We start from the raw sequence: 22,369 nt of genomic DNA on the forward strand, positions 1-22,369 counted from the left end.
GCAGAGATGAGACTTAACTCAGTAAATGTGGCCTTGTCTTATGACTCACTCTGGCTTGTTAGGTGAGTTTTCCCAGAGCCCACCAAGGTGCATCTGTGGGAGAAAGGGGGAATGATGGATAGAGCTCCTAGATTTGCCGGAATATGTGGTAGGGAGGGATGGGCAGGGAAATGAATTTTAAATCAGACTATAAGAGGCATAGGCCGTTTTCTCCTAAAACCCTGAGAAGACTTGCCCAATGCAGCTCAACCCATAACCAGCTGCCAACCTGGCATCCACCATACCAAGCCACACCCAGTGAGTATTCCTGCTCCTCTTTCAGTGAGTCCTGACCGGCCTGTGAGTGGCTCTATGGTCATGGACAGCTGGTCTTTCCAGCTGCTGCTTCAACACCCATCCACTCAGGTCCAACTGTGGTCCTGAGATGGGAAGCAGGATGGATGCATAGACCTGGGCATTTTGTGTTTCCAGGAATCTTAGCAGAGACAGAGGTGGGGCAGTTTTTCTGCCAGGAACTATCAGGCCAGGGATGGGAGGGTGGGAATTGAAGGAGGAGAAAGGCACAGGAAGGAACCCACCTGTTTTCCATAGGAGTCGTGGACAGGGGAGACAATCCCGCCAATCACAATAAACCTTCCAGTTTTGTGCAGATAATCCCTGGCTCTTTCTAATTAAGAGAAGAAATCCACACATTATAAAGAGGAAAGGCATGGATTAAAGGTGATAATTGAAATCAATATGCTCAGCTCTGTAATGCTGAGGTTTATTTCCCATCTCTCTTGCCATTTAAATAGAAAATGTCAACTTTCAAAGCAAACGTTGGTGATTCAAAAGGTTACAGAACCAGATTTCAGCCCCCAAAGCAAAAGGATTTAGAACTCAAGGGGCTTCATCCTGTTTTAAAAGTCCTCTGTGGGAGGAGCCAGTGTAGCTCAGAGGGATTTAAAACAAGCACCTCATTAACAGCCATTAGAGCTACAGATTAGAATTTACCCCTATCGTCACTTGCAGAAATTATAATGTGGAGGAATAGTGTTTAAAAAAAAAAAAAAAGCCTCCTTATAATATGAAAGATGTGCTGATTGCCTCATCTAATTATTCAGAAGAGAAAAACCGCCAAAACAAATTTAAAGGGCCTTGTAGAGAATTACAGAGAATTAGCAATCAACCCAGAAGACCACCGTCTTAGACTTGGTTGAGACGAAAAATTTGGCCGGATAAAAGCCTTTTATCCTTTGGAAGGTATGCAGTATTGCTTTTTCAAATCTATCAGACAAACCCAATTTTATTTTCGCGATAAATTTCGGCAAACTAAGAATTGGCTGAAAAGTCTGGTTCTATCTTACTTCCAAAAAAGTTCCTTTTAAGAATGTCAACAGAGGCCGGGTGTGGTGGCTCACACCTGTAATCCCAGCACTTTGGGAGGCCGAGGCGGGTGGATCATGAGGTCAGGAGTTGACGACCAGTCTGGCCAAGATGGTAAAACCTCATCTCTACTAAAAATACAAAAATTAGCCAGGTGCGGTGGCAGGCACCATAATCCCAGCTACTCCGGAGGCTGAGGCAGGAGAATCATTTGAACCCGGGCGGCAAAGGTTGCAGTGAGCCGAGATCATGCTACTACACTCCAGCCTGGGCGACAGAGGGAGACTCCGTCTAAAAAAAAAAAAAAAATAGAGCCTGAGCTTATTCCACTGAGGAAAAATCTGGCATGGAGTTTACAGTGAAGGAATTTTTAAGTAGAAGGGAGCCTGGGCAGCAAGGCTGGCTGTGTAGTTTACAAGCAAGTTTTCAGAATGACTTTGCTGGATTTCTTAACACTTGAAAAAATTATCTCACCATATTTGCTTCTTTTTCTTTCTTTCTTTGTTTTTTGAGACAAAGTCTCACCCTGTTGCTTAGGCTGCAGTGCAGTGGTACGATCTTGGCTCACTGCAACCTCCACCTCCTGGGTTCAAGCAATTCTTATGCCTCAGTCTCCCAAGTAGCTGAGATTACAGGTGTGAGCCACCATGCTTGGCAAATTTTTGTATTTTTAGTAGAGACAGGTTTCACATGTTGGCCAGGCTGGCCTCAAACTCCCGGCCTCAAGTGATCTGCCTGCCCTGGCCTCCCAAAGTGCAAGGGTTACAGGCATGAGCCACGGCACTTGGCTGCTTCTTTTTCTTTCAACGTGAAATTTCTTAGATTAACACCATTTTAGATTTACAGAATAAATGAGCAGATTGTATATGGAGTTCCATATATTTAGACCCTTCCCACCTTTATACCTCCCTCCATGCACAGTTACCCCATTATATTAATAATTTTGCACTAGTGTGGCACACTTGTTACACTTGACAAATCAATATTAACACATTATTAACTATAGTCCATAGTTTACATTAAGATTTACTCTGTGTTGTAGAGTTTTGTGGGTTTTGACAATTGTATCCCTCATTATAGTATCATACCCAGTATTTTCATGTCCCTAAAAATTCAGTGTTCCACCCATTCATGCCTCCTCTTTTCCCAAACCCCTGGCAACCACGGATCTGTTTACTATTTCCATAGATTTGACGTTTCCAAGATGCCATATGGTTGGAATCATACAGTATGTAGCCTCTCTGGACTTGCTGTTTTCACTAAGCAGTATGCATTTAAACTTCCTCCATGCCTTTTCATGGCTCGACAGCTCATTTCTTTCTTTTTTTTTTTGAGACGAAGTCTCGCTCTTGTCCCCTAGGCTGGAGTGCAGTGGAGCCATCTCAACTCACTGCAACCTCCGCCTTCCAGGTTCAAGCGATTCTCCTGCCTCAGTCTCCCGAGTAGTTGGGATTACAGGCGCCCGCCACCACACCCAGCTAATTTTTGTATTTTTAGTAGAGACAGGGTTTCACCATGTTGGCTAAACAGGTCTCAAACTCCTGACCTCAGGTGATCCGCCCGACTCGGCCTCCCAAAGTGCTGGGATTACAGGCATGAGCCACCACACCCTGCCGACCTCATTTCTTTTAATCACTGAATGATAGTCTATTGTCTGGAAGTACCTCAGTTTAGCCATTCATCTACCAAAGAACATCTTTGCTGCTTCCAGTTTTTAGTGATTATAAATAAAGTTGATATGACATTCATGTGCAGGTTTTTGTGTAGACATAGGTTGGGGAATCTACACAAGGAGCCATATGAATCACATTGTAAGATTATGTTTAGCTTTTTAAGAAGCTGTCAAATTGTCTTCCAAAGTGGTTGTGCCATTTTATATTCCCACCAGGAATGAATGAGACTTTCTGTTGCTGCAACTTATTACTAGCATTTGGCATTATTTGGATTTTAATAAGTGGGTCACTCTGATAAGAGTGTCACATTTGCTTTTTTTTTTGATGGAGTCTAGCTCTGTTGCCCAGGTTAGAGTACAGTGGCACCATCTTGGCTCACTGCAACCTCTGCCTCCTGGGTTCAAGTGATTCTTGTGCCTCAGCCTCCTACGTAGCTGGGATTAAAGATGTGCACCACCATACCCAGTTAATTTTTTAATTTTTTAATAGAGATGGGGTTTCACCATATTGGCCAGGCTGGTCTCGAACTCCCAACCTCAGGTGACCTGACCTCCTCAGCCTCCCGAAGTGCTGGGATTACAGGCGTGAGCCACCGTACCCAGTCCCACATTTGCTTTTTAAAAGAGTTGTAGTACTTCACTTGTTTTCAGATCTTATTCTGAGGTCAAATTAAAGGCCTTGTAACAATCTCTTCTGATATTTGAAGAAACTGCACAGCCTCTCCCTGTTTCTCTTGGGCCTTCACACTCCAGTCCTCCATGGGGTCATTTCTATCTGGCCCTTGGCAGTCACAGACCCTCTGCTGCAATAAACCAGACCTTCTTTACTCTCCCTGTTCTCCAAATAGTGCCTTCTCCTAACTCTTCACTTCCCAAGCACTTCATTCAAATCCAGCTCTACCCTACCCCACGTCTAGCATGCCTGCCCTGCCCAACATCCTCCTGCTCTGGACTTATTTCCCGGCCACCTCACTAATCTCACTATGCATCCAGTCCAGTCCAAGGGACCTGGAAACTGTTTCTGTAAAATGTCTTCTTTGCAAAGTTGTTATGAGGATCAAATCAAATTACAAAAGTAAAAGTGCATAGTGCTAGGTGGTTTTACTGGAGAATTCCACCAAACTTATAAAGAACTAAAACCAAGTCAACATAAACTCTTCAAGAAAGTAGAAAAGGAAGGAACACTTTTTCTTTTTCTTTTTTTTTTTGAGACGGAGTTTAGCTCTTGTTGCCCAGGCTGGAGTGCAATGGTGTGATCTCCGCTCACTGCAACCTCTGCCTCCTGGGTTCAAGAGATTCTCCTGCCTCAGCCTCCCGAGTAGCTGGGATTACAGGGATGTGCCACCACGCCTGGCTAATTTTGTATTTTTAGTAGAGACAAGGTTTCTCCATGTTGGTCAGGTTGGTCTCGAACTTCCGACCTCAGGTGATCCACCCACCTCGGCCTCCCAAAGTGCTGGGATTATAGGCGTGAGTCGCCATGCCTGGCCTAGGAAAGAACACTTTTCAATTTATTTTATAAAGCCAGTATTACCCTGATATCAAAACCAGGCAAAGATAGTACAAAGAAGAAACTACAGACCAATATCCTTTGTGATTGAATACTCAAAAATCCTTAACAAATGTTAGCAAATAGAATCCAGCTATATATAGAAAGAATTATATACTGTGACTAAGTGGTATATATTCCAGGGATACAAGGCGGTTTTTTCAGCATTTGAAAAATCATTCAATGTAATCCACCAGCAAGCTAAAGAAAAATCTCATGATCCTATCAATTGATACAGAAAACACGTTTGACAAAATTCAACATTCACTCATGACAAAAACTCTCAGTATCATAGGAATAGAAAGAAACTTCCTCGACTTGACAAAGAGCATCTGCAAAAACCTGCAACTAGCATCATACTTAGTGGTGAAAGATTGAATGCTTTCTCCCTAAAATCAAGAACAGGGAAGGACGTCTGCTCTTATTGCTGTTATTCAACCAGAAGTTCTAGTGCACACCAGAAGGCAAGAAAAGGAAATAAAAGCCATACAGATAAAAAAAGGAAAATAAAAAAACCTGTCTCTATTTGTAGATGACTTGATGATCTACCTAGAAATCCCAATAAATTTACAAGGAAACTCCAGCAGCTAATAAGTGAGTTCATAAGTTCATAACTTATCACAAGGTCATAAGTTACAAGATCAACATAAGAAAATTAATGTATTTCCATATGCTAGCAACAAACAAGTGGAAATCAAAATAAAAATACAAAGCAAATGTTAATCAATCAAATGAAATACTTAGATATAAATATAATAAAACATATATAGGGCTTGTGTGTTAAAAACTACAAGATGCTGATGAAAAAATCAAAGATCTAAATAAATGTAGAGACATATGTATTTTAAATCTTAACTGAGAGTCCTTTTCAAGGATGCCTTCAACCCTTTATTCCCATATGCACTATATCTATGTTGCCTCTGTGAACACAGGAACAAATATTTGAATTCAGTGCCACAACAAGCAGCAGAAGATGCTGATAATCCTGAATTTCTTTGGGTGATCACGCTTCTATTGAGTTGGATGGCATAGTCTAGTGGTTAGGAACAACAACAAAAAAATCAAGGGACATACTATGTTATGGATTGGAAGACTCAACACAGTCAAGATGCTAATTCTCCCCGAAACGATATATACATTTAATGTATTTCCTATCAAAATTACAACAAGATTTTTAAAAATGTAAATATCAACAGAATTCTAAAATGTATATGGAAAGTTATAGGAGCTAGAATAGTTCACAGCAGCTTTATTTGTAATAATCAAATACAGGAAACAACCCAAATGTCTTACTATAGGTAAATGGTTAACTAAATTGTGGTACACCCATAGCATGGACTACCACTCAGCAATAAAAAGGAACAAATTGGCTGGGCACTGTGGCTCATGCTGTAATCCCAACACTTTGGGAGGCAGAAGTGGGTGGATCACTTGAGGTCAGGAATTCGAGACCAGCCTGGCCAACATGGTGAAACCCTGTCTCTACTAAAGATACAAAAATTAGCTGGGCGTGGTGGGTGGCACACACTTGTAATCCCAGCTACTTGGGAGGTTGAGGCAGGAGGATTGCTTGAACCTGAGAATTGGAGGTTGCAGTGAGCCAAGATGGTGCCACTGCACTCCAGCCTGGGTGACACAGCGAGATTCTGTCTCAAAAAATAAAAAAATAAAAAAATTAAAATTAAAATTAAAAAAAGGAACACATTTTTGATATGTGCAACAATTTGGATGAATCTTTAGTTCATTATGCTGAGCGAAGAAAAGGCAATCTCAAAAGTTTGCTCATTATATGATTTCATTTATATAACATGGTCAAAAAGTTGTTCAAAAGTCTGGACATTTCGGCTCATGCCTATAATCCCAACATTTTGGGAGGCTGAGGCAGGAGGCTCGCTTGAGCATAGGAGTTCATGACCAACATGGGCAATATAGTGAGACCTCTGTCTCTTAAAAAAAAAAAAAAAAGTGTTAAGAAGATTAGTGCTTTCCAGGGGTTAGGGATGGTGGGTCAGGGAAAGGGGTAGGTATGACTTTAAAGCTGTAGCTTGTGGGAGATCTTTGTGGTAAGGAGCTAGTTCTATAGCTTACTTGTGTTGGTTCTGTAAATCTACCCTTTTGATAAGATAACATATAAACTATACATATACCTTATACCATTGTCAATGTCCTCATTTCAATATTCCACTATAGTTACAGAAAATATAACTGTTATGGTCTGAATGTCTGTCTCTCCAAAATTCATATGTTGAAATCTAATCTCCAACATGTTGCTATTAAGAGGTGGGGCCTTTGGGAGGTGACTAGGTCATGAGGGCGGAACCCTTGTGGATGGAATTACAGCCCTTATAAAAGAGGACTGGGGGACCCCATTTGCCCTTCCATGTTGTGAGGACACATAGAAGCCACCATTTAGGCTGGGCACAGTGGCTCACGCCTGTAATCCCAACACTTTGGGAAGCCGAGGTGGGTGTATCACAAAGTCAGGAGTTCGAGACCAGCCTGGCCACTATGGTGAAACCCTGTCTCTACCAAAAATACAAAAATTAGCTGGTCTTGGTGGCACATGCCTGTAGTCCCAGTTACTTAGGAGGCTGAGGCAGAAGAATCGCTTGAACCCAGGAGGCAGAGGTTTCAGTGAGCCAAGATCGCGCCACTGCACTACAGCCTGGGTGACAGAGTGAGACTCCATCTCAAAAAAAAAAAAAAAAAAGAAGGCACCATTTATCAGGAACAGGCCTTCATTAGACACCACATCTACCAGGGCCTTTATCTTGGACTTCCCAGCCTTCAGAACTGTAAGCAATAAATTTATGTTATTTATAAACTACCCAGTCTAAGGTATTTTGTTACAGCAGCCCAAATGGACTAAGTAATCAGTAATCACTAGGGGAAACTGAGTGAAGAGTACATGGGCTCTCTCTGTATTAAACTTGCAACTTCCTGCAAATCTATAGTTATCTCAAAAAAAAAAAAAAAAAAGGTTTTGAAATGTTCATGGTAAATTATAGAACACTGCAATTTTAAGGTGGTGGTGTGTGCAAACCCAGGCAACGGCAAGCAAGCTGGAGGAGTTAGATGCTTCTGAAACTTTATTTCTGCTCATACCTTTCTATCTTTGCTGCTGTCTAGATTCTAAGATTTTGGTTTGTTACATTGTGGGTTATGTTGTCTAAAGCTGTGCTTCTTAAACTTTGATGTACATATGAATCCTCTGGGGGTCTTTTTAGAATATAGATTCTGATGGATGGAACCTGAGATCCGGGATGGAACCTGAGATCAGAGTCAAGATTAGCATGAGGTAAGTGTGGCAGATTTGTTTAAGTGCTGAGTCAGATCTCACTTTTATTTAAAATGTTGATATTTTGTGTGTCATGGATTTTTGGCAGTGATTTTGGTATTTTAAAATATTGTTTATCTTGATTACTGAGTTTGGGGGCACCTCCTTCCATTTTGCACTATAGGGGGTCATCTCTCACTCTAGTCCCACGCTTGCCTGAGATTCGGCATTTCTGGCAAGCTCCCAAATGAGACCAAGGCTGCAGGTCTGCAAATTATATTTTAAATAGCCAGGGACTAAAGACAGGTGGAGCAGCCCCTGCCATGTTAGAATACCCACAAAAGAGGCTCTCCTCCCTTCCCCACTCCACCACCGTCTCCAACTTGCATGACAAGGGCATTTCTGCACATTGGTAGAAAGCCAGCCCATTGGCAAAGCTGTAGCTATGGCCCTGGAATTTAATTTCATGCCAGGCTTCCCAAAATGAGGTCTATTTTTGTCCATCAGTTCTGCCCCAAAGAAAGAGCCAAATTACTCTAACATTGGACAGGCAAGTCAGACCCTTTCTGCATTTGGTCATCATCTTTGCTCCTGTGCTCATGGAGGAGGACCCCATGACCATTGCCACATCCTGTCTTCAGGACCCTGAGGGTCCACTGTGTCTCATGGGTCATTCCAGGCCACTTGGAACCAGGTAAATCTCCCTTCCTTATAGCCTGTGCTGGATGCTTGGATGTCCAGCCAAGGACAGACACAACACACAACATGAGTGATTTGCCCATTAATAAAAATTCATGAGAGGCTGGGCGTGGTAGCTCACGCCTGTAATCCCAGCACTTTGGGAGGCCAAGGAGGGCAGATCACAAGGTCAGGATATTGAGACCATCCTGGCTAACACGGTGAAGCCCCATCTCTACTAAAAATACGAAAAAAAAAAAAAAAACATTAGCTGGGCGTGGTGGCAGGCACCTGTAGTCCCAGCTGAAGGCTGAGACAGGAGAATGGCGGCATGAACCCGGGAGGCGGAGCTTGCAGTGAGCCGAGATCACACCACTGCACTCCAGCCTTGGCGACAGAGCTAGACTCCGTCTCAAAAAAAAAAAAAAAAAAAAAAAAAAAAAAAAAAAAAAAATTCATGAGACACACATATCCTCCTGGCTACTCAGTGAACCTGGCTGACATGTGTAATCTACTCCTTCCTTCTAGGGAGTTAGTGGAAGAAACACTGCGGTCAGAGCATCAATACTAACTCCATTTTTCCTTTTCAGCTGCAATTAGAAATGACCCCTTCTGAATGGTAGTCATAGCTGGAGCTGCCTGTATTTTCCTTGTTTGTGAATTTCACGAAGATTGTCTGGATTTGTAAACATTCTAAATTTTAGGAAGACCAAGTGTTGGATGATAAAGGAAGAAACCAAGCTTTGAGTGCCTCTTAGCAGGGTTATTCCTGCTAAGGAGTTAAGAAAAAAACTTTAAGGAATCATCCCTGTGGCCTACTAAACTGAACCTTGAGTGTTTCCTAACAAAAATGTAATGAGTGCTTATTATGTTGAAGGCTCTGTGCCAGTCGCTATAAGGGACATAGAGAAGTAAGACACAGTTCCCATCTCCAAGGAGCCTAGGTTTTTGATGGGGGACACAGCATACACTTTGCTGAAATAAGAAGATACCAAAATGAACAGCAGAGACATTAAGTGCTATAGGACTTCAGGGAGGGAGTCATCCCAGTGGGGTAGGGTGGCCTAGGAAGCCTTCTTAGAACAGATTAGACCTAAGCTAGAATCCAACAGCAGAGAAGAGGGTGTTATTAACTATGTCTTTTTATTTTCTGTATTTTGATGTTTGACATTTGGGGACTTGCTGACCCTTGAAGGGAGGAATTATCCCTCTAACCAATTCCTAGAGATAGTAAATAACTGGCCCTTGAGCACACTTTTCAAATGCAAACCAACCAATCCAGACCAACCACGCCCCCAACCACCTTCACTATTGGGCTGTCACACTCAGGGTCGCTGTTCCCCTATCCTAATCTCCCCAAGCCTAGGTACCAAATAACTAGGGATATCCCCTATGCCCCAGAGGCTGCTGAATTTATTTAAACTAGGCAAAGGAGAGCCTGCCTCACCTGTCATTCCCAGAACCACAATCACATCTTTTGCCCTTGTTTCTCCACTCTCTCTGCCTTCTGACTGACCCTGGAGCCTCCTTGCCGGCCCCTTATGTTTCAGTGTGCCCCGTCCTCTTGCGACCTATGAGTGTAACAACTTCCTTTTCAACAGCAGCCATCTCCTGATCTGTTGGCCTTGTCATATCTAAGAAATAATAAAACCTCGATTTTAAAACAGAAGGAAGATATTCATTCCAGGGGGACAAAATGAAGTGAGCAGATGAACTGAGTCAGGAATGAAGTCTCCAAGCCCTACTGAAGCCTCCTTTTCTTGGTTTTATTTGTTTGAAGAGCAATGATACCATTTCCATCCATTGTCACCAAGGGTGTCTCACCCTCCCCCACACAGCCTGGAGCACCTTTGCAAAACTGAGGGGAAGAGGCTAGCTGGGAAGAAGGCAGGGAAGAATTAGGCCAAATTAGGAGGGTATTGTGTGCCAAACCAAGGAATTCACTTACTCACCATTTGTTGGTGATCTGCTCTGTGTTAGGTGCAGTGTTAGGCACTTTGGTCTGTATTTTCTCATGCTAAATTTCACAACAACTCTGTAAGTTGTTAGGTGATATTATCACTGTTTTCCAAATAAGGAAGCCAAAATTCAGAGTCATTAAGCAGTTTTGCCTGAGATCACAGAGACAGGAAGTGGCTGTTGGAATTTGAAGTGGGATTTGAACACAGCATTTTTGACTCTAAGATGAGTGCTTATTCGATTTGGTCCTTTAGTCCCAGATCCTTCCGTTCCAGTCTGGATAGTTTTGGGAAGCAGGGAGCTAGGTGCTCACATTCTTCAGGGAGCATGAAACAGACAATCCTACCAGGCCCTCCCTCTTCAAGTGGTCCAGCCTAAGCCTTAAGACAGTTTTCAAGTGAGATAGTTCTACTTGAGTCTGAAGTCAGTCTGAAAGCGTAGTATGGTCCACAAAGTTTGATCCATTGATGGGACCACAGGAGCCTACCATGCCATCCCTTGGAACTATTAGCTGAGTGGGCTGAGGCCCCCAATAAATACAGGCTAGTTATGGATTTCCTCTCCACAGGGAGCAATTTTCCTTGCTCTTCCTCCAGCCAGCCAGCCATGCCTAGGCCAGCCGTCTACTAACACTTGTCCTCAGGCCTCTGGGCAGAGAATGGGGGTACACCAGCACAATGCCCTCTCTCTGCCCTCATACCCTTTACTCCAATGCATTGTGGAGCCAGCATCTTCCCAGGCCTGTGTCTGTGATTCATGACAGCAGCTGGATTTCCCAACTTATCAGTACTTAACGTGACTTGTGTCTTGGGTATTTCAGGTTTGAAGCTGGGTGGAAGTTTTCTAGGAAGACAAAGGAAATAGGAAGTGGTGGAAGGCATTTCTGGAAGAAGGTGCAGCACATACAAAGGCATGAAGATAGGAGATTTTGCAGGTATCGAAGAAAAGATCTATATGCCAGAAAGAAAGATGTATGTAGAAGAAGGTAAGCCTGGAAAGAAAGTGGGGAGATAGCATGATAGGAACTGGGGTTTTTTAGGGGAAACAATTGACTGCAGAAGGCACATGATGGTAGCTGGATTTCCCAAGGGGATGACGGATTACCCACATCTGGTATGTTCTTCTACCCAGACTCAGTGGCCAGTGGCTGACCAGCAGAATGGGTGGCTGGGCTTGCATGCATATAGAGATCAGGCTGAGGTCCCTAAACAGACTTGCACAGAGCAGCCCTGCAAACCTTAAGAAGTTCCGCTGGTGACAGAACTCTGTTTTCTTGACCATCTGCACCTCCCTCCATGCCATGTGCCTCAGGCTGTCTGAACTCACCAGAGAGAATAACATACACTTCCCAGAGTCCCTTGCAGGCCTGAATTTCCTCTAATTCCTGGATTTCCATCTATTTTTCTGGCTTTTGCTGCCACTACTTGCAGCCCTGCGGTGGCCATCAGGGAGTAACACAAAGTGGTGCAGTTGCTCCCTCATTGCTGCTCATCTTGTTTGCTCCACTACCTCTGGCTTGGCAGAATTTGAATCCCTTTGTTCTCACAGCTAGGAAATGATTTATGACCCTCCCTTCCACTGACTTCTGCCAGACCATGCTGATATGCTCCGGCTTGTAGGAGCCACTCAAGAAGTGTGGCCTCTGTTCAAATCGTTTCCACTGGAAAAGCTACCCAGTTCCCATCCCCCATCCTTTCCAAATCAGGCTCCAGGCTTCTTGGAATTCACCCATTGTTGAAAAAGGCTTTTTTTTGGTATATATTTCTTCAGAAATGGAAAGCTAAATATATATGTAAAAATATGACACGAACTAAATACATATGTAAAAATACGACATGAAACCAAGGTTTCCCCTTCAGTGAAACTCAAAAACACATGAGAGAATTCTTCCAGAAACCCACAGACTGTGGTACTAAATATAGCTGGGCAAGGGGGGTGGAGTGGGGTGGGGGATAGAGTGGAAGGTGAGGAGGAAGGAATGAAGACAGGAGGAGGACATGTGATGTAGAAGCCCACCGTGGCTCCACAGTAGAGTATCAAGTCTGTGTCATTCGCATGGAATCAGGCTCTATTTTTAACTACATGTCTATTTTATTCTACACTTTTATTCATCTTTCTGAGTATAAGTGTACCATATAGGCTTCTTAACATAGGGACAATTCGAGCTTTGAAATAGACTTTATCCAGGAGATAGCTGTTTTTCTTGGGTAAAACAGGTGACAGAATATTCAGCACAGATTCCTTTTTGTGAGGGTGTGGCGGTGCTGAGGCTGCAGTGCGGGGATGTTTTGAAAGGTCAAAGGTTGCTTTTTCCCTAAAGAATGACACTGGAAAAACAGTTTCCTTTACAGCTTTTTTTTTTTTTTTTTTTTTTTTTTAGAAAGAGTTTCTCTCTTGTTGCCCAGGCTGGAGTGCAGTGGCATGACCTCGGTTCACTGCAACCTCCACCTTCCAGGTTCAAGCGATTCTCCCACCTTAGCCTTCCAAGTAGCTGGGATTACAGGCGTGCACCACGATACTCGGCTAATTTTTTGTATTTTTAGTAGAGATGGGGCTTCACCATGTTGGCCAGGCTGGTCTCGAACTCCTCACCTCGGGTGATCTACCTGCTTCAGCCTCCCAAAGTGCTGGGATTACAGGTGTGAGTCACCACGCCTGGCCCCTGACAGCTTTCTTATTTGTGTTTATCTTCCCTCTCTTCTTCCCCTAGTAAGAATATCTTCATGGAACAGAGTCCCCTTCTAGGGAACCAGCTGTCCAGGTTTGCGGGGACTTTCTTGGTTTTAGCACTAAAAATCCCATGTCCTGGGAGACCTTAGTCCCCGACAAACTGTTGGTTGGTGCTGCAGGCTGAATAACGGCCTTCCAAAAATGTCCACACTCTAATCCCTGGAACCTGTGAATATGTTATCTTAACATGGTAAAAGGAATCCAGATACCCCCTGGAAGCTAGAAAAGGCAAAAGAATGGATTTTTCCAGAAATAATGTTTTCTTCCAGAAAGAACATTCTTTGATTTTCAAACTTCTATAACTATAAGATCATAAATTTGTGTTGTTTTAAGCTAGTAAGTTTCCAGTAATTTATTACAGCAGCAATAGGAAGTGAATACACTTGGTTACCCAGCCCCTCCCTCAACCAGGAAGCCCAGTGAACCACTGAACCACTCATGCACTGAACCAAAGAAGCTCAATTACTGCAGAAGTGGAGAAACAAAGTCAGCTCATTGAAAATGTACCACGTGTAAGAATTTCAGGGTCACAGAAAGACACAGTTTTAAATTAATTCCACTGTTATTTTGGACTTTTCTCTAAAAAATCTGAAAGTAAAGAAATGCACAATAACCTACAAATGCCCCAAAATAAAGCCTTTGTAATTCCTTAGGTTAAAATACTAACCTCCACCTAGAGGCAACAGAACATGTTTACAGGTTCAGGTTTAAATCCTGCCCCAGGTGTCACTAGCTGGGTGACCGTGGGTACCCAACTAGTTACTCAATTGCTCTGGCTGCCAACTCTTATCTCTAAGCTAGAGGTAATAATATTAATCTGGTTCACAGTGCTGTTAGATAAATGGTATAAAGAGTTTAGCACAGCACCGGCACTCAGGGACATTGGACATATTTCTATTTCCTGAGGAAGTCCAATCACCCCTTGGGGAGGAAAGTAGAGGGGGACAAGGAAAACTCAAAAACTCTTTGAAAAAAAAAAAAAAAACATGCAGCTTGCCAATGTGGGAGTTATTAAATCTAAGAAGATTTTCTTTTGACCAGCAAAGCTTGTCCCTGGCCCCAGGGAGATGTTTTTCTTGGTCTTGCTGCCCCTTTTGTCCTGCTGTCCCTTAGAGAGAGCAGATGTATCCTTTCCGGCTTAGAAAGTCATCTCTAGAGAATGAGGGTCTGACTACAACCAGACCCTGATATCTTCTCTCCTCTTTAAGTGAAACCAAACAAAGGTTCTTTTTTTTTTGAGATGGAGTTTTGTTCTTGTTGCCCAGGCTGGAGTGCAATGGTGTGATCTCGGCTCACTGCAACCTCCGCCTCCTGGGTTCAAGTGATTTTCCTGCCTCAGCCTCCCTAGTAGCTGAAATTACAGGCACCCGCCACTGTGTCCAGCTAATATTTGTATTTTTTTTTTTTTTTTTTTTTTTTTTTAGTCAGAGTTTTGCTTCTGTTGCCCAGGCTGGAGTGCAATGGCATGATCTTGGATCACTGCAACCTCTGTCTCCGAGTTCAAGTGATTCTCCTGCCTCAGCCTCCCAAGTAGCTGGGATTACAGGCTCCCACCACCACACCTGGTTAATTTTGGTATTTTTAGTAGAGACAGGGTTTCACCACATTGGCTAGGCTGGTCTTGAACTCCTGACCTCAGGGGATCCGCCCACCTTGGCCTCCCAAAGTGCCGGGATTAGAGGCGTGAGTCACGCGCCTGGCCTAATTTTTGTATTTTTAGTGGAGATGGGGTTTCATCATGTTGGCCAGTCTGGTCTCGAACTTCTGACCCTAGATGATCTGCCCACCTTGGCCTCCCAGAGTGCTGAGATTATAGGCATGAACTACTGCACCCGGCCCAAAGTATTTTGAGTAATGTCAGAGCAGCCAAGGTTGGGGAGGGCGTGTGCTGCACTTGGGCAGATTTTGACGGACTTTAGAGCCTCAGCTGAGGTGTGTTTGGATGATGGATGGGGAAGAGCCACATGCAGGAACGTCAGGCTGGTCCACAGTTCTCCAAGTTACTGACTGAGCTCTGCTGGCTTTGGGACAGAGGAGGTTTCTGCTGCGATGGATGACACTGCTTTGAAAGATTTCATTTGTCTTATGAAAGTCTCAGAGCTCATAGAGGATTTTGCTGCTTCTCCCTCAACTGACCCAGAGGTATGATCCCAGTGGACACCAGCATGAAGCAATCTTGAAATGGTCTTTAGGATTCTGATGTGAAATAAGATACCACTGTGTATCACTTAAAGCAAATGTTTTTAAAATGCCAATGACTAGTGCAGGTGAGGATGGGGAAGTGTACATTCTAACACATGGTTGACGAGAGCATAAATTGATAAAGCCTTTTAGGAGGGCAATATGGCAGTCAGCATCTAACAAAATGAGAGATGGGCATGACCTTGACCTGGCACTTCCACCTCCAGGAATCTATACTACAGAAAAAACTTGCTCATGTGCATAGAGATGTATTCAAAAAGATGGTTCACTTCAGCATTATTCGTAATAGTAAAAAATCGAGAATAAAAAAGGAAGCTGTTAAATTTCGGTACCTCCATTTGAAGGAATATTATATAGCCATTGAAAAGAATGAAGTAGATTTGTCTAATCTGACACAGGAATATCTCCAAGACACATCACTAGATGGGAAAAAAACATCCAAATCACAGAACAATACCAAGTAAAACTGTGAGTCTAAAGTAACTTCAGATAGTGAGATAGATAATAAGAGCGGTAAAGAAAATAACATAGGGAAAGAAGGTGAAGATTGGGTGCTGTGGGCTGCTGGGGAGAGAAGCAAATGGCAAGCCATCAGCCACACGACAGTGAGGAGGAAAGTGCCGCAGAGAGAGGGAGCAGCTCTGTAGCCCCTGAGGTGGGAGAGCTGCTGGCATGGCTGCAGCGCTGCAAAAACAGGCTGAAGTCAGAGGCTTGAAGGAGCAGATAGAAAAGGCCTGGAAAGCCCGGGGAACAAGTTTGGGATTTTATTCAAAGCCTTTGGAGGGTTTTTGTTTATTTTGAGACAGGGTCTCACTCTGGCTGGAGTGCAGTGGCGCAATCACGGCTCACTGTAACCTCAAACTCCTGGGCTCAGCCTCCTGAGTAGTGGGAACTACAGGTGCATGCCACCACACCAGGCTAATTTTTAAATTTTTTGTAGAGATAAGGTCTCAGTATGTTGCCCAGGCTGGTCTCAAACTCCTGGTCTCAAATGATCTTCGCACCTTGGCCTCTCAAAGTGATGGAATTACAGGCACGAGCCACTGCGCCCGGCCTTTGGAGGGTCTTAAGCAACAGAGTGATCTGAGTTACATTTCAGAGATTGGCTGTTGGGTGGAAAATCAATGTAGGTGAGCTAGAGCAGAGGCAGTGAGATCAATTGGGAGCCGATTCCAGGAGTCTGAAATAAAACAGGCCCGAATTCACTCATCTCTAGGCCTCATGTCACTCCCTCTGAGTTAAATACGATACTATGCACGTTAATGTGTTTGATAACTATGATATTAGTTTTACAAGTAAAAAGGCCTACATTAAGTAGAGAGTAATATTATAGTAGAATTGAATTTTGTTACAGCTCATTCATTACACAGATTGTTTTGTTGTGATTGTATCCAACCTGATCAAATCCCGTCCCAAAAATATAGCAGTTTATTCAACAACCTGGTTTTATCTCATTGGTTTATGAAATGGATGGCAGCACTGTCCCCCCAAGCCCAAGACTAGAAGGGAGACCCTAGGAATTATGAAAACCTGTACAAAATTCCTAAGTGAGGATAAGGGCCCACAGCCTCATGCTCTTAAGTGGGTTGCTCAAGTGCTTCTGCATACTTCTCTCGCTCATTTTGGTTTTGTTCATTTTTTAGCTAAAGTTGCAGTGCTCCCTGGAAGATCAGACTTTATCTTTTACACCCTAATTTAAGGCATGGCAAATATTTTATCCTGGGTGAACCTTCTCAGTACTTTCCTGAAAATATTGGTTGGACACCTGAAGAATCATGGAAATTCACTTTGGGCAGTCCATAGCTTTGTTCTTGGAATGTAAAAGATGAATTTGGTGACCTTTACAGAGAGGGCAGTTTTAATTTAAGAGGAAGGAGAAAGACTGCCTAGAATAGGTAAATCTGGAGAGTCAACCTGGGTGGGTCTCAGATGGGCTCTCCCAAACCTTCTTAAAATACTGTATTTCTAATTGTTCAAAGACCTTGGCCTGGTGATCTGAATCTTAGTATCTCTAGGCCAGCTTCCTGTACTGCCCTGATCCTGGGACTGCTTTCAAAAGCTCCTTGCATGAACAGCAAATGCAGAGTATAACATTATTCTAATGCTTTAGAACTAGCACCAGAGTAATACAGCAAACCCTGTCTTCCAGAATGCCTCTGATATAAAATCATAATTACTCCTCTTTCCTTCATGAGCCTGAGTTTGAGTCAAATGCATCCAGCCTGCTCTGATCTCTCTCCTGTCTCCAGTGGTTTCCCAGGAAAACCAGGAAGACCCTTATTCCTAAAAAGGTTCTAGATCAATCATTTTCAACCAGGGTTAATCACCCCCCAGGGCACATTTGGCAATGTCTGGAGACATTTTTGGTTGTCACAATTGTAAGAAGAAAGTGCTACTGTCACTTAGTTGGCAGAAGCCAGGGGTGTTGCTAAACATCCTATAATGCACAGGATAGCCCCACAACAAAGAATCATCTGGTCCAGTTTGTCAACTGTGCCAGGGTTGAAAAATCCTGTTCTACACATAAACAAGGCCTCTGTTTCAAAGGGAAACTAGAAACTCATAATGCCAACACAGGTGGAAGAATTACGGCCCAAAGGGAAGGGAAAAAAATAAATAAATAAAAACAAGGACATTGGAATTTCAGAGTGTTTTTCCACCCCTTTTAGCACAAGGGACTGTTATTGGAAAAAGTGACCAAGTCAAATAGCATATGACAAATGTCCTGCATGACAAAGGGATTTCCCAGCTACTCACACAGATCGTAAGAGATTAGTCCTAAGGTTCCTTCTCACCCTGTGAAGCTGCTCATGGAGATCTGCCCCTGCTTGAGTGAGGCGCCCTGGTCTAGAACCAGCTCCTGCTCAACCGCCTTCTTCCTTCACTATCCACTCCCTTCCCTTTGTTTTAACAAACCAAATTCTAGTCTAGGGTGTCAGGTACTGAAGCTTCAAAATACCCCCTGACCTGACAGAATTAATGGTTTCTGTGCCCAGTCATTAAGAGCACAGGATTTTGGAACAAGCAGAGTGGGGAATTCTTGGCCAAAGATCAAGAAAGCCTGTTTCTCCTTACAGGCCCTAATTAATTAACTGGCCCTTTATGAAACACTGTGAGGGAATAACTCAGACAAGAAGCAGTAAAGGGATTTTTCAGCAGTCTTTTATTTTCTAGATTCAAAACAGTGTTAGGTAATAATTAGGTAAAGCTAATTGCACTGGTGTCTTAGTGCTGGGAAGGATATTTTCTCCTGAAAGTGAAAATGGTGGGGATGGACAAAGAGGCCTGTCCCCAGTCAAGCTCCCTGACAGGACCTGCCTACCACTTCTCAGGGATCTGCTTTACGACCTGAATGATTAATGGCCACCGTGAAATCTAGTTACTGATTTACTTTTCTCACACAGGATCCAAGAAGTGGGCTTCTTCTCAGAACAGAGTTAAGAAAAGAGTTGTGCAGTTCACCTCACACGTCTGGCCCCTACACACACACAGACACACACACACACGCACACATGCCCTGGTGCTCTGCCCAGTGTAACCGTGTGATGTAGTTTGGCTGTGTCCCCATTCAAATCTCATTTTGAATTCCCACATGTTGTGGGAGGGACCCCGTGGGAGGTAACTGAATCATGGGGGCAGGTTTTACCTGTGCTGTTCTCGTGAGAGCAAGTAAGTCTCATGAGATCTGATGGTATTATAAGGGGGAGCTTCCCTGCACAGGCACGATTTTTGCCTGCTGCCCTACGTGTAAGACGCGACTTGCTCCTCTTTGTCTTCCAACCATGATTGTGAGGGCTCCCCAGCCACATGGAACTGTGAGTCCATTAAACCCTCTTTCTTTCATAAATTGCCCAGTCTCAGTTATGTTTTTACCGGCAGTGTGAAAACGGACTAATACACCATGACAGATTTAGAAATTTATAAGCACACTATGAAATAGAAGATAATCTTTTTTTTTTTTTTTTGTAGGCACATTAGTCACAGGTTTGGGATTTCTTTTGTAATTTCTTTTCAGTTTAAATAATTTAAGCCTTTTTTTTTTTTTTTTTCAAATGAGGTCTCACTATGTTTCCCAGACTGGTCTCAAATTCCTTGGCTCAAACAATCCTCCTGCCTCAGCCTCCCAAGTAGCTGGGATTACAGTAGGCATGAGTCACCACACCTGGCAATTTCAGACTTTTCAACAAGCTGCAGGAATAGTACAAAGAACTCCCATATACCAATCTCCCAGATTCCCTATTTGTTAACATCTTACCACATTTGTTTTATTTGTTTTGCTCTCTGTATATTTATTTTATTACTTTTAAAACTATTTAGTAGTAATTGCCTTACACTTCCTAAAAAAAAGGACATATTGGTGACAGTTTGTCAAGCTCATCTTTTTTCGGTTGAAGAAAGTATGAATGTTTGGCAAATGGCCTAGAAGTCTGGGCCTACTAAATAGGATTTTCCAAGTATCCCCCAGGATATCTGGGTTCAAATCCTGACTCTACTTCTTTCCAGCAGTGTGACTTCGGGTACCTTCTTGAGTCTCAATTTCTTCATCTGTAAGGTGGGATAATGACAGTTCCCCTCTCAGGGGTTGCTGTGAGGATCAAATGAACTAAGTAACTAAATAAGTCCATGCACAGACAGGTTCAACTGCATATGGCACCATGTTCAATAACAACATTGCTTCATTCTTGGCTACTATTATCTCCTTTTCCTTTCTCATTTTCTTGTAATTATTCAGGGTTATTATTCTCCAATATTTCCCCATCTAGTGTCTTTTCCAATGAAGCCCAATTCCAGTTTTCACTCATGGAGCTGTCATGGAACACTCAATCTCCCTAAGTTCTCTCTCCCACTGCTAGCCCCCAGCACCATCCCCTGTTCCCCCATCACACATACATCCTGGTCTTCTATTCAATTTAACCAGAACAAATTCAGAAGCTTACAAGCATACCATGGAATACCAAAGAACAAAGAACCATTTCTTGTAAGGTTATTAAAATACTTGTGATTTAAAGCAGGACAACCCTGAAGAATCCAGCATGCCTGAGATCACACATCTCTGAACAAGCAATAGGCTGTGATTTGAGTAATTACCCCTAAAGAGAGGGAGGTACCTGACTTCTGGGTATTTGGGTCAATCAGCTGGACTTTCTTTCCTTAGGCATGGATAATTGGGTATTTGGTTAGCAAGGAAAAAAGAAAATTAATGTTTAATATACACATAATATTCCTGGCACTTCCATTAGATATTTTCACTTTTAAGCATTTATTTTTGTGAAATATACCTTTTTTTTTTTTTTTTTTTTTTTGAGATGGAGTCTTGCTCTTTTGCCCAAGCTGGAGTGCAGTGGTGTGATCTTGGCTCACTGCAACCGCTGCCTCCTGGGTTCAGGTGATTCTCATGCCTCTGCCTCAGTCCCTCTGGTAGCTGGGATTACAGGCACATGCCACCACACCTGGCTAATTTTTGTATTTTTAGTAGAGATGGGATTTCACCATGTTGGCCAGGCTGGTCTCAAACTCTTGGCCTCAAGTGGACTGCCTGCCTTGGCCTCCCAATGTGCAGGGATTACAGGCGTGAGCTGCTCCGCCCGGTCAATGGGAAATATACCTTTTAAAATCCAGCAACAACAGCACATATTAATCAATTACTAATTATTACCAATGGGCAACCCTCAAGAGGAAGGCCGGAAGAAGGGTCTTGAAGCAGAAATCTCTGCTTTCAAGGGCCCCAGCTACAGCTGGGATTTGTCTCTAGGGCCCTGATAGGTGTGCAGCCACGGAGAACAGGGTGGCTTTTGCTGAGCAGCAGCTTTGAGCCACATGTTTATGAGACAGGCTCTGCCAATAGCAATTGTAGATGAACAATGGAAGCAGTCTTCAGTGTCTGCCGTGTGGAACCTTGTGCCCATTTCCAGAGGTGCACATTCACTCTCTTACATGCCTTCAAACTTTGTGCAACTATTTGCCTGTAGGGTAAGATCCAAACTCCCAAACAGAGCAAATATAAAGGGTTCTTTAAATCTGAGCCCTACAGCTCTCTCCTGAACCTCCTGCATGCCCTTTTCCCCCAGCAACATATGCCTTCACTCATGTGTTCCTTCTGTTTCAAATGCCCTTCCCTACCTTGGTAACCCCTGCCAACCCTTCAAAATCCAACTTGCCATGCCACCTTCCCTGACTTTCAGAGCTGGAATTGATCTGTCCTTCCATAAGTCCATACATGTCACTGTAATAGGTTTGATCCCATTTTCTTGGGAGCAGTTCCAGGTCAGGCCTGTGCTTTACTCTTCTTTGTATCCCCAGCATCTTGTCCAGTGTCTGGCACCAACTGTTGCTCCATTACTGTTTGTTGGGTTAAACTGAAAGGCATAACCAGGTCAGGGGCAGAGCAGCCTTGGCTATGGCGTTTCTCTGTTTCTAGCTCCTCCTTATCAACTAGACATTTGACAATACTCAAGAAGCCCTCATGGTGTGCACAGCCTTTTGCTGAACTACAGTGTATGCATATGTAAAAATGCAGGCACCTTAAAGATAAGAATCCACTGGACATGGTGGCTCATACATATAATCTCAGCTACTCTCAGCTGAGGCAGGAGGCTTCCTTGAGCCCAGGAGTTTGAAGTTATAGTGAGCTATAATGGCACCACTGCATTCAGGCCTGTGCAACAGAGTGAGACTCCGTCTTTAAAAACAAACAACAAACAAACAAGCAAACAAACCTAAGAATCCCAGTCTAAAGGTAAATTGCCTGACACAAGTGTAGGAACCTATGGGGGAAAAAGTTGTACACTTTGTATATGCTAGTTTCGTGAATGTAAGTTTCTAACATCAGCTCATGCAGATTTCAAAAATCAAAAGTTTAACACCCCATCTTAATATTAAACCAATTATATGTTTTCTCTTGTCATTCTGATCATTGGTCTATCTCAACAAAAATATG

At 43.2% G+C, this 22,369-nt stretch overlaps 1 protein-coding gene across 2 annotated transcripts in view; it reads right to left on the reverse strand.

The window, feature by feature from the left end:
- NMNAT2 (nicotinamide nucleotide adenylyltransferase 2) overlaps positions 1-22,369 on the reverse strand; it is a 172,387-nt gene that overhangs the window by 39,617 nt on the left and 110,401 nt on the right. Inside the window, exons 1-2 of one of the 2 annotated variants that reach the window (XM_010368931.1) lie at positions 11,827-11,896; positions 579-667 (exon numbers count right to left, since the gene is read on the reverse strand). In XM_010368931.1, the coding sequence (XP_010367233.1) occupies positions 579-667; positions 11,827-11,896 (159 nt within the window). Of the gene's footprint in view, positions 1-578; positions 668-11,826; positions 11,897-22,369 lie in introns of those variants that run through there. The other variant, XM_010368930.1, reaches the window with a different exon arrangement.

The sequence above is a fragment of the Rhinopithecus roxellana genome, chromosome 8, assembly GCF_007565055.1.
Source record: "Rhinopithecus roxellana isolate Shanxi Qingling chromosome 8, ASM756505v1, whole genome shotgun sequence".
Taxonomy (NCBI): Eukaryota; Metazoa; Chordata; class Mammalia; order Primates; family Cercopithecidae; genus Rhinopithecus; species Rhinopithecus roxellana.